This window comes from Barbatula barbatula, assembly GCF_947034865.1.
Source record: "Barbatula barbatula genome assembly, chromosome: 8".
NCBI classification, from domain to species: domain Eukaryota; kingdom Metazoa; phylum Chordata; class Actinopteri; order Cypriniformes; family Nemacheilidae; genus Barbatula; species Barbatula barbatula.
In genome coordinates, this window is record NC_136771.1 from 317740 (window position 1) to 335800 (window position 18061).

Sequence of the window (18061 nt, forward strand, 5' to 3'; positions counted from 1 at the left end):
AGGCTTGTGTCGATGTTTACATTCGCTCGGCTCACCTGACAGGCTTGTGTCGATGTTTACATTCGCTCGGCTCACCTGACAGGCTTGTGTCGATGTTTACATTCACTCGGCTCACCTGACAGGCTTGTGTTGATGTTTACATTCGCTCGGCTCACCTGACAGGCTTGTGTCGGCTCACCTGACAGGCTTGTGTCGATGTTTACATTCACTCGGCTCACCAGACAGGCTTGTGTCGATGTTTACATTCGCTCGGCTCACCTGACAGGCTTGTGTCGATGTTTACATTCGCTCGGCTCACCTGACAGGCTTGTGTCGATGTTTACATTCACTCGGCTCACCTGACAGGCTTGTGTTGATGTTTACATTCGCTCGGCTCACCTGACAGGCTTGTGTCGATGTTTACATTCGCTCGGCTCACCTGACAGGCTTGTGTCGATGTTTACATTCGCTCGGCTCACCAGACAGGCTTGTGTCGGCTCACCTGACAGGCTTGTGTCGATGTTTACATTCACTCGGCTCACCTGACAGGCTTGTGTCGATGTTTACATTCGCTCGGCTCACCTGACAGGCTTGTGTCGATGTTTACATTCACTCGGCTCACCTGACAGGCTTGTGTCGATGTTTAAATTCACTCGGCTCACCTGACAGGCTTGTGTCGATGTTTACATTCGCTCGGCTCACCTGACAGGCTTGTGTCGATGTTTACATTCACTCGGCTCACCTGACAGGCTTGTGTTGATGTTTACATTCGCTCGGCTCACCTGACAGGCTTGTGTCGGCTCACCTGACAGGCTTGTGTCGATGTTTACATTCGCTCGGCTCACCTGACAGGCTTGTGTTGATGTTTACATTCGCTCGGCTCACCAGACAGGCTTGTGTCGGCTCACCTGACAGGCTTGTGTCGATGTTTACATTCGCTCGGCTCACCTGACAGGCTTGTGTCGATGTTTACATTCGCTCGGCTCACCTGACAGGCTTGTGTCGATGTTTACATTCACTCGGCTCACCTGACAGGCTTGTGTTGATGTTTACATTCGCTCGGCTCACCTGACAGGCTTGTGTCGATGTTTACATTCACTCGGCTCACCTGACAGGCTTGTGTCGATGTTTACATTCGCTCGGCTCACCTGACAGGCTTGTGTCGATGTTTACATTCGCTCGGCTCACCTGACAGGCTTGTGTCGATGTTTACATTCGCTCGGCTCACCTGACAGGCTTGTGTCGATGTTTACATTCGCTCGGCTCACCTGACAGGCTTGTGTCGATGTTTACATTCGCTCGGCTCACCTGACAGGCTTGTGTTGATGTTTACATTCGCTCGGCTCACCAGACAGGCTTGTGTCGGCTCACCTGACAGGCTTGTGTCGATGTTTACATTCACTCGGCTCACCTGACAGGCTTGTGTCGATGTTTACATTCACTCGGCTCACCTGACAGGCTTGTGTCGATGTTTACATTCGCTCGGCTCACCTGACAGGCTTGTGTCGATGTTTACATTCACTCGGCTCACCTGACAGGCTTGTGTCGATGTTTACATTCACTCGGCTCACCTGACAGGCTTGTGTTGATGTTTACATTCGCTCGGCTCACCTGACAGGCTTGTGTCGATGTTTACATTCGCTCGGCTCACCTGACAGGCTTGTGTCGATGTTTACTATGTAGACCTGTCTGTCAGCTTCAATGGCTTTGCCGAGAACGGATAATGTTGCGAGGAAAGACTGAACTTCGTCGATTTTTCGTGTCATTGCATACCATAACTTCCATAGGTTACGACATCATCAACGGTAAAAACATGTTTTGTTATAACTGTAATCACTCACAATTGTGTTTGTGTTCAGTATTTCAATACTTTCAGGCAAACTTTTCTTTTTGACGTTTGACGTTCACGTCATTGCATCACAGTGACGCATCGGGCGGCTCCGCCCACTCGCTTTGTTTCTTCTTTGTTGAACGAGACGGTATACCGTGTGTATGAAGGAGGCGTTTAGCGTGAAGCGATGCTTTTTGTTTCATGACCGATCCGTGACACACGATCTCAACGAAGACCGAGAACTACATTTAATTTGAATTAATCTTCGGGGTTTATACTGGCTGGCCGTATATGAACATGGATCAGGCGGCGAGCCGCTACCGAATGGTAAGTCTCGATTCATCGATATATATAAGACGATAAAATACCGCGCGATACATAAACGAGATGAGGTGCAGCCAGCAGCGATCGCCATCAATCCCACCACAGACGCGAGCGTTTATTCAGAGCGCGTTTTGCGTCAAGAAAGCAACGCGTAAACGCATTCTGGGAGTTGAAGTCACGTTAAGACGCGTGTGACGCAGATCTGATGAGCAGACTATATAGACAACATTTCAGTCTAAGTAGAGATCAAGTGTGACTCACTGGACGTGTTTAAATGTGTAGTTGACGCGTCAGGCGCGCGTTTGAATGTCACAGGCTGAATATAAGTCAAGGGCTTTATAATGTGTTCTTTAGTGGTCTGATGCTTAAAAGAAGTGTGCCTATATATATATATAGGTTAGGCTTGGGCCGGATACCGGTTTCAATGTATACCGATGTTTGAAAACCACTCAAATGTTTTGTGATACCTTTTCTAAGTTATGAGCGCTGTTTACACCAAAATAAATAATATAATATTCTATAAACATATACGTGCAAACCTTTCTTGACCCTGCTGATATGATACCAGTCTTCTACACGTGTTTATATATTATATCACAATAAAAGGTGTATTGTCATATAAACAAATCAAATGTGATGGAGACGTGTAGCTTAAATGTGCTTCTGCAATCTTTGATAAAGTTGAAATATTGTAAAGTGTAAGACACGTCATTCTTTTTCTAATATAGCAAGTTTATGAAACTTGTGTTTATTTTCTTGGAATATAATACGAGTTGTTTGTTGTGGCAGCAAATGAAGATCTATTCCTGGAGGCTGTAACTCCTCCTGCAGGGCTGCGCTTGTTTTCTAAAAGTCTTTTCAGCTTTTCTAGGAAGTCTCGCTCTTAGTCATGATGTTTTTTGATCTCCACAAATGAGCGCTTAGGGTTAGGCCGAGCCGCTGTGTCCATCAGTATTAGGTGCTTGTGGTTTGACCACAGTAGAGAACCGGCTTCCTTCCTTCTGTTTGACTGTCCACCTCTGCACATGATCTGCAGAACACTAAAGACGATATTTGGAAGAACGTTGGTAACCAAATAACACTGAACCCTGTTGACTTCCGTTGTGTGAACACAAAACCACAGAGATGTGTGTTCCCATGAAGAACGCATGACGGTGAATAAATGATGACAGAATGATATATTTGGGTCAGCTGTCCCTTTAAGAGGAGGTCCTGAAGGCATCCTCAGTGTATCCATGCGAGGGTCCGGTGATGTGGCGATGTCTATAAATGACATTTCTGGTAGTTTTAGTAGTTCTTCTAATCACCCACCAGAGAGGCTTGTGACGTCTCTGTTGTGTTTATGTAAGAGTCACGGAGGTCGTCCCTGTGTTGTCCTCAGACCAGCGCCACTGTCGTTCTATTGGACTTTCTCTGGCCCTGATGTGGCCTCACAGTGTAATGGCGTTCTTGGGAAGTTTATCCAGCCATGTTGTTGAAGAGAGCGGAGTTAAACCTCAGGACGTTGACCTATGAAGAGACGTCTGTGCTTGAGTTTCTGAGTACAAGAGTGGCTGGAAATGACATGTAATGATTGTGCCACTTGTTTAGATGTTGTGATTGGTTGGCACAGAGGTTCAAGCGATGCAGCCGGGAGAGGACGTGATCTGCGCAGGTGACCTTTCTGGCATTCACAAACATCCGATGGAATGCAGTCGAGCAGAATGCAGCGTTCTTGAGATGTCCTTCCCTGTAACACGCTCAGAAGAATAACACAGAAGTCTTTTTCACACTCATGCCATCCCGAATGTAATGTATGTACTGACTTTCACTTCGAAGCTTTGAAAATGTTATCGCTCCAGAAAGGACAACAATCCAACATGAAAGTCAAGGCACACAAAAACCAATGACATCAGTTATTCTATTATTGACACGTCAAAGCCTACACCGTGAATATATGATGATGTATTTCCAAGAAATTTTCATATTCTTATATTCAGAACAATATGGCTGAATTAAAAAAGCTCTAAAACCATTAAAGCCACAATATGTACATTTGGAGCGCTAGATGGTGCACTTTGTAAACAACAACAAAAGGCCAAGCTAAATGACGTTATGTAGGAGAGTGGAATTATGGGACATGTTGTTTTCACCATCCAGAGGCGTATGGAGATCGCTCATCATGTTCAGGGACGAGGTAATGAATGAATTATATTTGATGTCATCGTAATGAATTAGCTTGCAAGAAACGTGGAATGTTATGCTACGCTAGCCTGTGAGAATGATATTGGACTTTGTCAGTTGATTTGGTAGCGTAATGCTTCACAGTTTTATTTGTTTTTGGATATTTCATAACCATATTGTGGCTTTAATCGTCATAATGGCAATGATGTATTAGACAATTAATTGTCAGCCAGATTTCATAATCGTGACAGCCCTAGATCATCCCAACACCCTATGTCAAACAATATTCGTCTGAACCCAGCATTAGTCCCAGTTTCCCCTAAAGTCATTCAAACATCATCTATTGGTTAAACCTTTGCTATTACACGTGAAGTTGACACCACTTCACAATCCATCAAACAGGTCCAGTTTCAGTTGATGCTCATCACATCGCTCTCCTGTTACCGCTGCCTGAGCCTCGTGGTTTGCAAACTTTGTTGGCAGGTGCTCTGCATCCTTCAGCTCTCTGATGTGCCAAATCCTTTCTGTAGTCTTAAACTGTCGCATTACCCACAAGCTTCAATGCTTGCAAGACATTTTCAGGACGCTTCAAATGAATTAAAGCTCAATTCAAAGCTTGGACACGCAATATTTCAGGCATTCAGCTCCAACCCCCTTATCGAAAACTTTCACAAGCTCTTTTGTTCTTCGTAGGGCGAGAGGAATACGATTATGCGATCCCAGAGAGCGAGTTGTTGACATGTTCCCTGCAGTGCTATCCTCCCTTCTATTGAAGCGTGAAGGCCTCGGGGTCATCAGCCGAAGGCTCCGTACACATGTAAGCAGGGCGCTTCAGTTTTCACAGCTGCGGTTGATAAAGTACGTCACAAACTTGCAGCGGAAGACCACTGTACACTTTGAGTTATGCAGAACATCACAGATCAGAGATTCATTCCTTGTTTTTATCATGTCATGTGGATGCCAGATGTGTTGGTCTGGAATAAACGGCCGGTCACTCCTTATGAGTTTCTTTTAGATTTGAGAAAGGAAAATCATGTTTTCATTTCTGTTGAAGGTAGCTGTTTGTGTTCCATGTTTTGGATTTTTGTTTTTGTGCACGTCCGCTGGGAATGTCTGGTTTGGGGTGTGTTATTTAAACATCTTGTGTTTTTCTTTCGCTCTTTCACAGCTGCACAATGAGGACGATCCCTCTGAAGGGTCCGCCAGCCCCGAGCCGTCCACCTCCTCCCAGGCTCCTATGGAAAGCATTAGTAACCCTGCGGCGACGGATACCGAAGCCCCGCCTCCACCTTACGCCAGTGTGGCCTTGGGAGCAACAGCCGCAGCAGGTATGAGTGGCGTCTCTTCACACCCCATTGAATGATCTATGAAGGATTATCCCAATACATGTTTCAGTCGTGGGTGTAGACTTTGATCATCAGTGTTAAAGATTAAGCAGAAGGTCCAAACAGGGTGAAGTGTCACATATCGGTGCATCTGTGGGCATCGAACACAATCATTTTGGTTTCCAAACACTCCCTGAATCCCATTAGGACACACAGGAAATTATTTATTTTTGATTTAGTTTAGTTTAAATGAATAAATTGAGTACAGACAGTACTATTATAATATCTGGCAGAATAATGATTGTTGTTATGAATACATTTGAATAGTTTTGATTTTAGTTTTATTCATATTTCAAATAAGCTTTCATTTTTATAGTGTATTATTACAATTTTGGTATATGCTTTTGTCATACTCATTTTCTAATCTATTTGTTTATTTTGTTGGGTTGCTATATAGGATAAATACATTTGTTTATGATTATAATTTTACTGCTTTAAACTTATTTCAGTTTATTTTTGAGGCAACATTTCAAAGTTTTTCCAGTATTTTTAGGTCAAAATATCATTCCCCTGTTGTCTGATATCGGTCACAAAAAAAGACAAAATTAGCCCTAAACAGTTTCAACAAATGAAAGTTCCTAAATCACAACTAATAATCTCTCCCTGTTATTCATAAACATTTACTCAGTTACTTTGAATCAAAGTCAGCGAGTGCAGCTGTGACATGTCAGAGGAGATCTGGTCCTCCCGGCTGAGTCTGGTTTTTATCTCCATTTATTTATCATTGGAGTTTGGGTTCCTGGCCACAGGGCCGTGTTGGTTTGCTTTGTTGATAAGAATTAATGAACAGAAACAATACAATAAAGTGTTATTCTTAACATTTGCAAATGCATTAGCTAATATTAGATAACAATGAACAATTTAGTTTTTCAGCATTTATTAATCTTTGTTAATGTTAGTTCATGTCAATACAGCTATCCATGTGGGTTCATGGTGCAATAACTAATGTTAACTTTAATTTGAATAATGTATGAGTAAATGCAGAAATTGACATGAACGTACATGTATAAATGCTGTATTAGTATTGTTTATTGTTAGTTCATGTTAGCTAATGCAGCTCATTGGTAATAAATAGCACCTTATTGTAAAGTGTTACCAACATTTCTTTACACTAACAATCTGTGCAGTCTAAATGTCGTTTTAACTGTAGTTGTGGAATTATTCTGCTGATGTCAACATCAGTGTGGCTGTTGATGCTTTATACATTTCTAAGGACTGCCGAAGCTAAATTAATAAAAAATATGCACTTAAATGAAATATTATGATGAATAAAATCCATTGAGCTTCATCACATTGGGTAGCTGGTTTGAAATCCTTGTGACCGTCTGAGGAAACAATACGTGCAGGTGAACACAATGTGAAACGATCAATATTAAATGTGCAAAAAATGACTAACCAACACATTACTAAACGGTTTAAACTATTACTTTTAGCAAAACTGATGTGTGTTACAAACCACAAAGTTGTCAATTTTGTTCAAATCCAAAGTTTGACCAAAAGCAGTAGTGACCCTAGAGCAGGGGTGTCAAACATACGGCCCGCGGGCCGTATCCGGCCCGATAAGGCGTCCAATACGGCCCGAGGGAAGATTTGAAAAATAATACAAATATGAAATAAAAGTTTATTATTATTTTAATTAATTTAAAGTTTATTAATACAATCAGGTTTTCGCTGCCATATTATGTTTTGTTTTATTAAATGTTTTATTTTATCATTGATCATTTAATTGGGCTTCTGCCGGAACCCCTAACATGCGCATTCTAAAGCGCCGCCTACATTTCGAAAACAAAGTCGGCTAAGTTGTGCGGCAAGGACTAGTGATTTAAAAATGTCCAAATAAAGAAAACTGACGGAAGAAGACGTATTTCTTCTGTGAGTTCAACGGTAGGCCGGTATGTTTAATCTGCTCACAAGCCGTGGCTGTGCAAAACGAGTACAATATTAATCGGCACTATGAGATATACGCAGAGAAATATGATAAATACACTGGACAACTTCGAAAAGTCAATAATTTAACTTTAGCCTCGGAAAAAAGCAGTCAATGTTCACAAAAACAACAGGGACTGATGAAGCTGTAACGCTATTTGATTGCCAACGAAATCGCAGCGGGATCAAAGCCGTTTTCAGAGGGAGAATTCATCAAGAATCGGTAATGAACATTAACAAGTCCAACCTGCGCTCTCGACTCACAAACAGACAGCTAAATGACAGCATGAGATTGATGTGGTAGAAGAAAAGAGATGTCAGGAATTAAAATCATAATGCAGATGCGATCTAGATCTTTTGTTGTTAAAGGGAATTTCTAGTATATATTTAATGTTCATATCCAAAGTGAAGTTGTACTACTGTACTAGTTGTTAAATATGTTAAAGCAGTTTTTCCTATTAGTGAATTATATTGTATAGCTTGTATGGTTCATATTTAATGTGACCGTCTGTACACAAATAGAGTCTGTTGCATTTTTGTCATTACTAGTTTAAAAAGTATCTGACAAAAAATATTCATATTCAAAGGAAAGGGTTTTGATTGCCTTTACCTAAACAAAATAGTTTTTTCAAAGAGGAATAAGAGTGTTATTGAACCGTTCTGAGGATTTATTAAATGCACCTTTTACAGAACAGTATGTCTTTCTAGTTTTTTTGCTAATTCATTTGTAATTTGGTGCAATATGGTTTAAAAAAGGTGATTCGGCCCGCACATTGTCACTTTTCTCTCCATCCGGCCCTTACCCTAAAATGAGTTTGACACCCCTGCCCTAGAGCTAATACCGCCAATAAACGTCTGTTGTGTATCAATACGAGGCTGCACTGAAATATAACCTTGTGTGGCTCTCTTTACAGAAAGCGTGTTTTCAGGGGACTTTCCCGTGCCTCCACCTTACAGCGTCGCCACATCACTGCCCACGTATGACGAGGCGGAGAAAGCAAAGGCGGCGGCCATGGCTGCATCAGTCGTTGAGGTCATTCCACGAGTGAGTATCTCATCCACACAATGTTCCGCTGGACAGAGCTCCGTATACGTCTGTGTGTCATTGAGAGGCTTTGAGCAGGAACATGAGGGGAGCCACATGGAGGATGTGGTGTGCCGTGGAAACCATGACCCAGATACAGAGTCTCTCAGTTTTCTCTGCTCGGATCAAGTGTTATGTAACGCGACCCTGAAAAGCATTCGGTCTGAAGTGGTACTTCCAATCCTCTAAATGTCATTGTTTTGGTTTGATGTTTTGTTATGTAACGCAATGGCAAACTGTTTCTCAGAACCAACTTGAGTTTTCAACTTGAGACGGCTGTCGAGAGGATTTTATGGATGCACGTCTGTCATTTGTACGATCAGATGCTACTAGACGTCAACTAATGCAAAATCTAAAACTATATATAAAATAAACAGTAAGCTGTGTTTAGTATTGTTACGTTTCTAAACCAAATATTTCTCTGGTTTTGTCACCAGTATGTGAAGTTGTTTATTTAAAACACAATTAATATATATTTGTGGATCCAGATCTGAATCTTCATATTGAGAGAATAACACTTTACTTAAAGCATGTATAGTGCATTATAAAAGTAGTTTTAATGTATGACTTATGCCCTGTAATGCACCTTATAATGTCTCATGAATAATTGTAACCACAGTTGATACATTATAACACTCATCAATCATTGTTACTCTTCACATTTTATTTTGGTTATAATTCTTGAAAACAACATTTAATGTATTAATGAACCATAATAATGCGTCATACCCTTTAATAACCCCTCATAGTGCAGTTTACATAAAGGCTTTAAGACTTGCGATTGTTACACAACCCCCTCGGACTGCTATGAGCTTTAGCAACAATGTTTTATAATCCAGCTTTGACTTTTGGACTTTGGACCTTGTACGTCATCCATATCTTTCTGAATCTAACTTTATCTCAGACTCAAACGTTTTATCAAAAAGAAGGTGATTTTTGTTGCCCAAATGCTTTAAAGATGATATATTCCACACTTTCAATAATGATGTTCTACTTTTCTCTGCTTCTAATGCTTCAGAAGGTTTCTCACACCAAACATATACATCATTTTGCATGAACATTTTCCAGCATCTTTCTGACACTTAGCATCAAACAGGTGGCTGTTTTGTTGTTTATAAAGACGGGCCTGCTGCTCATGATTTCATTTTTACAATGTAATGGAATCAATTCTCGGTTGAAACGGGTGAAATAATGGCCATTATCATGTGGAGTCTTTCTCGCTCTGTTTAAATAAGGATGAGGATTTTCCCGTTCGGGATGACTTCACTGATGCTGACCAGCTGAGGGTCGGGAATGATGGAATCTTTTTGCTGGCCTTCTTTAGTGAGTACAACAGAAGGTTATAACTGAAATGATTGCTATTTAAGAGAAGAGCACAGTCCACATCACGACTATGACAAGAACTATATTGTTATTTTAAAACAGTTCACAATGGCCATACCAACAGCCTGGAGTGTTATGTTACGTTATCTCTTTCTAGTTATCATACTTTGTGTGGACGCTAATATAATATCTTCATATTTATTCATGGTGTTAACAGGCCATGAATAAGTGTTATGTCTTATTTAATCAATCCTAGTGTCTTTACTGTTATTGCACATTATTATTGTTATTCAATCATATTCATTGAGTTCAATGCACATGGCGTTTGTGTGTCTTCATTTAATTTGCAGTAATGTAATGATACAATTTCTCTCTGTGTGTGAAACCAGTGGCTTTCCTTTTCAACTGGATCGGATTTTGCTTGTCATTCTGTTTGACCAACACCATTGCGGGCCGATACGGTGCTATCTGTGGCTTCGGTCTCTCGCTGATCAAATGGATTCTTATTGTTCGGGTGAGTTAGCTCAAGCGCAGAACACAGAGAGAAATGAGTCTCAGGACTTAACTGGAGGACTCTTTTGGAATTGAGGGCCGTAGTTGCAAGCGAAAGATTTCTATTTCAAACTCTGGATTGAACTCTGTTTCGACATCCACGTGACAGAAAGTCAGCATTGTTTGACGGGGGTCATTTTTCTTTACAGTTCTCCGATTATTTCACTGGATACTTCAACGGGCAGTACTGGCTCTGGTGGATTTTCCTTGTCTTGGGTAAGTGTTCTCTTACAGATGTTACACAAGAGTAACACGGTTTGCTTGTCATCTGATAATATCGTTGTTTTGATTTATCAGCAGGCTTGTTTTTTGTGCAGCGATCTGGCTCCATCTGCTGGGACGTTTACCACATTACATGTTTAGAGAACCTGTATTTCCATTGTTAAATGAGTGATCGCCTCTTATATGTTTCCATGTTTATTTTGTGTGTTAAACTTAAATAACACACATTAGCATACGTAGAACTGTGGGTTGAAATTACACGTTGTGTCTTTGACCTCTGACCTTTGATCTTTCACCTCCAGGTCTGCTGCTGTTCTTCAGAGGGTTCGTCAACTACCTGAAGGTGCGTAACATGTCGGAAAACATGGTGTCTTCACTTCGGACCCGCTTCTTCCTCCTGTACTAGAGGTGAGGAGAACCTTACACACACACACACACACACACACGTGATCTCATGAATGGCAGAAAGACCAGAGTAACCCTTTCATACGCGTCTCTTTGAGTCGCTCCTGACATCAGCACAAATCACAAATATGTGTTTGTACGTGTGATCGTCCAAAGATGTTGTTCTAGTTTTCATTTCTTGTGCTAAATGAGTTGCAGATGGAGTCCTGCTCTCTGTGTTTTAATATCACATCCTATATTGGGTTAATTGTGGTGAATTGAGGGAAACCAGCACACGCTCGTATATGTTTCCTGTTTTCAAAATGCCTGACATGCGTTTTTTTAATAAATGTGGTTAAATGTTTGGCTGGTGTTGCTCAACACGTATAAAATGATGCTGATCACATTTTCTGCGGTGAACTTAATTGCTGCGGTTGTCATGTCATTTGTTAAACGTTTCCTTGAGAAACAGGTCAGGAATTACCCAATGTATCATTTGCCATCTGGATATTGCAAGCAAGTCTCTCTGCGATATAACTAGCAAAACATCTTTGTATTTCAAAGCATTTTCACCACATTTTGGATCTCGGTATTAATGTATTTTCACTGGTGTTTACCGAATGTTGAAATCTAGCAAACAGTCTAGTTTTAAATCTAGCTTATATTGTTTAAAACCAGCTGATTTACACACCACAGCAATTTTTTACAGTAAGTTAACAAAATGATGTAATAATCACTCACTTCAGAGATGTGCTTTACAGAGGTCACAGCTGGCTCACGCATGATTTTTGTCGGACATTAGATGTGTAGGTTCGTTCTTAATGTATCTGGTATCTTTGCTTCCGCGCAGTTTGCAGAACAAAGGCCGTCATAAAAACAAGCTTGACTCTCATTCACTCTCTTTTTCAGGGTCGCCTCGCCAAACATTCCTCCCTAATGTGAAATTCCTTGATGATTTGCAACCCGTCAAATGAACTGGACCGGATCCCACGGAGGAAAAAGGGAAGAGAGGGGAAAAACACGAGTTTCTCTGCCAAACGTTCTGAACTGAACTTGGTAAAAGGTTTTACTGCACTTTTGAAGGAGCGCAGAACCACGACGTTCACATGAGGTTTTCACTTAATAACTTCCCTTTTTGCTTCAGCTCGTGCGCTTCAAATCTGGTTTATAACTACTTTTGGAAAACTCAAAACACAAAGCACACGCACACTGCATGCGCATTTAGTTTATGATAATATGCAGCCAAGATTTCCTATGCAATGTGGTTTACCAAACTTTAGATGGATGAAACTAGACTCTTTGCTTTGCATCCAGGTCCTTGGCTGATTTTATTGCATCGCAGTATTAATAAACCGATCTTGATAGGTAGATAGATTTTGACTTCTAAACCTAGCGAAACAGTCAAGCTAAAATGTAAGACACGATTGCACATTTTCTTCTTCTTCTGAGTTGTGTTTGGCTTAACTTTATAGCAAATGATTATGTAACATCATTGATGTGTTTCAAACTGGAAAATGAATTTGTACTGATCCTAAAGTATGTATTTGCCTTTTGCACCTTCTGGATTGTTCTGTTTTTTTAATGATTATTGGTTGTTTTAAGTTGCATCTCGCTCAAGCTGTGACCTGCCTAGAGGACTTCTTCAGTTACTGGAATGCCTGAACGCTACTGTCATTTGCTTCTATTTATCACAATCCTCTTCAGCAATATTGCATATTGAAGAAATGCATGGTTAACACGGTTACAGCGACGCTTTACAAACTAATTCACCTGATTAAAAGAAGCAAGCTTACATTGTTAAATGTATGTATATCAACCAAACTATTTTGTTTTGGAAAAAATGATTTTGGGTATTCTCTGATTCGCAGAGATTGATTGTGTGATGTTTATTCTCTTGTCTTGCCAAATGCCAATAAAGTTTGGAATCCCTGGAACGTTTCGCTTGTTGTAAGACCTTAAATAATGTGTTTGTCTTCAAGTGAGATCATTTGACCCGTTCGCTGATTCATCTGCACATATTTTCACCGTCACATTTGTGGTTAGGGTTTAATATCACATAGTCTCAGTAAGTTCTGTTTTGGATACAGTACCATGGTAAAAAGCCATGTATATGGGCAACGAATCAAGCTAATAGCACAGATATCAACATTTACTGCTTCAAACAGACATCTTTGTTTTATTTGAAGTGCACGATTGGTCATAGTCAGGTCATATCGTCACATCCATAACGGCACATATTCCTCACAAATGGTCACATGGAAAGTAAAATACAGAAACTATTTGATGTTGTGTTAAGAGACATCACTTCTTCATTTATTAGATATTATTGCGTTCAGGTTTGTGTATTTTACTTCACAATCCTACAAAGTCCTTTTTTGTCACATCCATAACGCTTATTCATTTCCATCTTTAAAATAGAGAACTCAGACATAGTGTTGAAACATCAGAAAATGTCCGCGAGGGTTCAGTAAAATTATATTGGTAACAAATTCATTCTCTTGAGTGTTTTTATGTCACATCCATAATGCTGAAATTGCCCAAATGCAACGGTGTTTATGGCCCAGAACTCTGTAGCAGTGGAACAAACACAAGATTATTATATTATAAGTGCAAATGTCCACCACTGAGTGGCACTTTCCCATTTATAATCCTCTCTCTCTCTCCCACACACACACACACACACACACTCGTGATAAACTTTTAATGAGTGACCTATTTACATAATGCCTTTCCGCTCGGCACATGCTCCTACTGCATTTTTCCGGTCCTTTCTTCTGGATGGATGTTTTTCTTCTCACAGGCGTTCACAGCGTCTCACATTGTACAGTGATGATATCACATTGTGTTAATATCTATACACAATTTTTTTATAAATTTTATTCATGACTATTGTACACACAACATTTTTATTTATATAACTAGGTGTACACATTATGCTGTAAGTTGGTATAGACTTCATTCCAAATGATTGAAAGGGATTTTCTTATCAATACACGGACACGTGTTCATTTCTCACTCTTCTCCAGGACAAGCTGTTGTCCTCTTCTAAGTATCCCTGGTGGTATCATGCCTAATGCTCCCCTGGCCTCTCGTGGTCTCCCCCCGCCTGAGGCTTTCCGGCCCCCGCGGGTAAACAGGTCTCTCTCTCTTAAGCTCAGACACACCTCTGCTCGCGCTGCTGTTGCTCAGGTACTGAGAGGAATGTCAGGGGCCGGGTCTCAACCTGCTCGCCCTGCCGCTCAACTCTTTCCCTCATTCATATGCACTTCTATTGCGCTTTGCATGGTTTCACGTGCTTGTGAATGAAGCGGCTTTACAGTTAAAGCATGATAGATAGAAGACTCACTTGTGTTTCATTTAAGAAATCATGAGACACACATGTTTCTATAATAATTGACATGTTGTTTCCGTGCAAACCATCATGGATCCACGAGTCCAGTATAGATTTATGTGACCAATGAAACGTCATGGGGGCGGAGCCAAGTGGCCGACAACATGTGTGGAGGTCAACAAGCCATTGTGCCGTCAGCTGCTGGTACACCATCAAACTCTATCAGCCGCTATATACAGTATATACCTTTAATTCCATTTTCTTATCTAATATTTGATCTCTCTCTCTCAGTGGATGGGTTGGGAGTAAGTGCCGCCCAGGGCCAGCATGGCACCGTTCCACACCTCTCTTGTATGTTGTCAACGGCCTGTCAGATTCTTCCAAAAACTTCCACCTGCGTTTTTCAACACCGATCTCGCAAGAAGCTTTCGTTGGGACTCATTTCATGGCAAACAAAACGCTTGGCTCTGACGAATAACAGCGTTAACCTTGTAGGTGGGCTGGTGGTTATTGAGCAGTTGTGTTGCGACTCACTCCCGACACCTCTTCAGGGAACACGACGGTGAATTGAGGAGCACATCCTCTGCCTTTCAAGTGGCCAAGAAACACTCCACAGTGGCTTGGCTTTCACTTGTTTTTCTGGCACGGAAGGCCGCGCTTTTTCTAGATCATTGAAATAAAACCGCAAACCGTTTGGCTGCACGCCTGCGCTTTTGCTCGAGTAGATCAACAAAGCTCTTTTTTTTTCTCAGAGGGTCTCCAAAGATCTGTGGGGTTTTTAAGCAAAGGATAGTAAAAATACATTCGACTACCTGAATGTCCACTTCCATTCTGTGACTCTTTATCTAAGACTTTTCCTGTTGAAACAGACATTTTGGATGCTACCTCATAATTATGAGTCATAAGCTTGAGCTTTTAAAGGCGCTGAAGAACGCGCTATTTCCCAAACAAATAAAAATGGATTGCTTTATGACTTTGGAAGGAACTGATGAGGCCGACAGCTCAGGCGTCGCAGCTGTTGGATGTAATAAATGCCCTGAAGCTAAAGATTTGCTCATGATAAAGACTCGTCCTGTTGCCGTGCTACGTTTGGTTTGTACTCGTTTGTAATAACAGAACGCTCGGCAGAGGTCACTTCCACATGCCAGAGCTTTAACAACTTTGACCCGAGGGTCGTCCTGTCACCTCGGCAGGAATTCTTCGCTTCAGTGTGAAATATGATCAAAGCAAGAATAGTTCCTGTTAGGTAGTCCGACCGGGAGAGCATACTTATGCCAGTAATGTTATATAATAGTGTCTAGTACCTAATGTGCACATTGTTGGTATATCTTAAATCACTACATAATGGTATAGAGCATAATGGCCCAGAAGCAGTTTGATATTGTTTCACATTATTGAGTCTTAAAGGTTCTAAATGTTCAGTATTTTGTTTTGACATTTGCATAGTGTTAAAACACTAAAACAGGAAGTGCTTCTGGACCAAACGGTGTATAGATTCCTGTACATTTGCATCCTTTGTACGAGTAGCGTATCCCATAATACAACGTGCTAGACTTTTCAATTTATGTTGCAAAGAGAAGCAAGAGGAAGTTAACAAAGCAACATATGAAAAAACACATAAAAGCTGCAATCCCTCACTTTTTAGTAGTTAAAAATAAACAAAAATCAGCGTTTCTATACTTTTGCCTGAACTTAGTTTGATTTACAACAGTAAGAGACATTTGAGATCTAACTTAGACAAGATACGTATGTAAAGAAACCTGCGGCTTGTTTCAAACTCAGATGGCGATAGAGAGACTAAACTTGGATTGTGGCATTCATGTTTAAAGCATCAACTGCTAAATTAGTTGATGTTCAAAATCGAGAAAGAGATTAAAACTTGTATTTTTCAAATAATGAGACTAGTTTTTTGTATTATGTTTTCATGCTTTTATTATGTTAGTAAACTGTATTTGTTTGCACAATAAAAAAACATCATTTTCAGACATTATTTATCTCATTTTGGAACCAAACTCTTCAGGTGCAAACAGCAAGACTTCAAACGATAACCTCGACGCGACCACGACAGAAGAAAATATGGTGGTCTACAGGTGGTGTGAAAATGAAGAAGGGGATGCTGGGATACGTGAGTGTAATGGCACAGAGAGGCTGTAAGAGGAGACGTGTGTTTGCGCTCCCTCAGGATGGAGGAAAGGCCTCTGTGGTGTTGAGTTAGCTGTGGAGCCAGCCTGCCTGCCAGCCATTCTCTCTCTCTCTCTCCTTCACTTCCTCGTACACTCCTGCTTGACAAGGTTAATCTGTCCTGATGATGAGCAGTTGCGCTTGGCTCCGCTTTTTCCGTAGATTCCTTCCGATAACCGTAACATGAACCCGGCGCGTGAGACGGGAGCGCAGAGAACCGCCGCTCCTTCAGTCTGGATCCACGTACCTCCTCAAACTCTCTTCTGCAGCGCTCCCGCATGTTGACCAATGAACTTGCTTTCCTCAGACACACATACGTGATGAATCATGATCGCATGACACTTACGAACAAAGTAAAGAGCCAATGAACATTGGAAGCTTTTTGCTTTTCACATGACATTAATTTGTAGAAATTATATATATTTTTTGATGTTTTAAAAGAGCCCGATTGTTCTTTATTTACAGTTGATTTGTATGATAAACGAGTAACGGTTTTCTTGTTCTTTGTTAACTTTGGTATTTATATTTATCATTGAAGTAATGTATACTGCGAAGAGACACATTTAGATATTATAACAGAAACAAATCAATTACAGAAACAAAACTGTCGCTCCTGTCTCACACCGTACCAACGTTTTTTCAAGGTGCCTAATGCGTTTGTGTTCGCACAATGTGAATCGTAGCGAAACAAGATTGAATGGACAGCTCCTTAGGTCATAAAATGTACACCTTAAATGGGATAAAAGCATTGCAGTATGAATCTGGAAACAAAGAACGCTAGATTAGAGTCGTGTATGCCGTGTATGGTGTATGTCGTGGACCACGAGGAACATGTTCTAGGTGAAGTGAATCCAGCCAGCTGTTGCCTGGTCGTGTCCATGGCAACTGACACACAATATTTGTATTAGGATGTGTGTGTGGGGACATCTGATACAGAGCGGCTCGGTGCAGCTGTCCCAGCAAACACATCTTTCCCTGTCTCTCCCTTCAGTCGCTCTTCCCTGATTCAAACCCTGAAATCATCTGATACAGGATCAGGGGTCGGCTAGGTGTGCAAGGCCGAGAGAACAAACCGTAACGTCTGTAAACATTTACAGTGAGTTTGGAAGACGCCACCTGGCTAACCTTTGGCACAAAACTCTCGCTCTGTAGGGATTGTGGTGCGACAAAAGAAAATGCTTTGACATTGATGTGGAAACTGTCCAACAGCGGCATATCCTAACAGAAACAATGACTCACGACTGATGGTTTCATTTCATCGTACCACCACAATCCTGAATCTCGTTTGTAAGCGTTGTGTTATAATGGGAACTGGTTTCTTGTTTCCGAGGACATGCTTATGAGAAGAAAACTTTTACAGATCAACTTTATATACA

At 41.0% G+C, this 18061-nt stretch overlaps 1 protein-coding gene across 2 annotated transcripts; it reads left to right on the forward strand.

Annotated features, from left to right (window-relative positions):
* Positions 1-1893: 1893 nt before the first annotated feature.
* Positions 1894-13129, forward strand: ndfip2 (Nedd4 family interacting protein 2). Of its 2 annotated transcripts, none has more exons than XM_079462101.1 (8): positions 1894-2137; positions 5466-5625; positions 8523-8653; positions 9928-10015; positions 10405-10529; positions 10717-10783; positions 11092-11197; positions 12083-13129. In XM_079462101.1, the coding sequence occupies exons 1-7, from the start codon at positions 2102-2104 to the stop codon at positions 11193-11195; spliced, it is 711 nt and encodes a 236-aa protein (XP_079318227.1). In that variant the 5' UTR covers positions 1894-2101; the 3' UTR covers positions 11196-11197; positions 12083-13129. The 2 variants fall into 2 exon arrangements, 1 of the variants encoding a protein (XP_079318227.1); XR_013787001.1 differs by having other exon boundaries at positions 1901-2137; positions 10865-11197; positions 12083-13104.
* The last annotated feature ends 4932 nt before the right edge of the window (positions 13130-18061 follow it).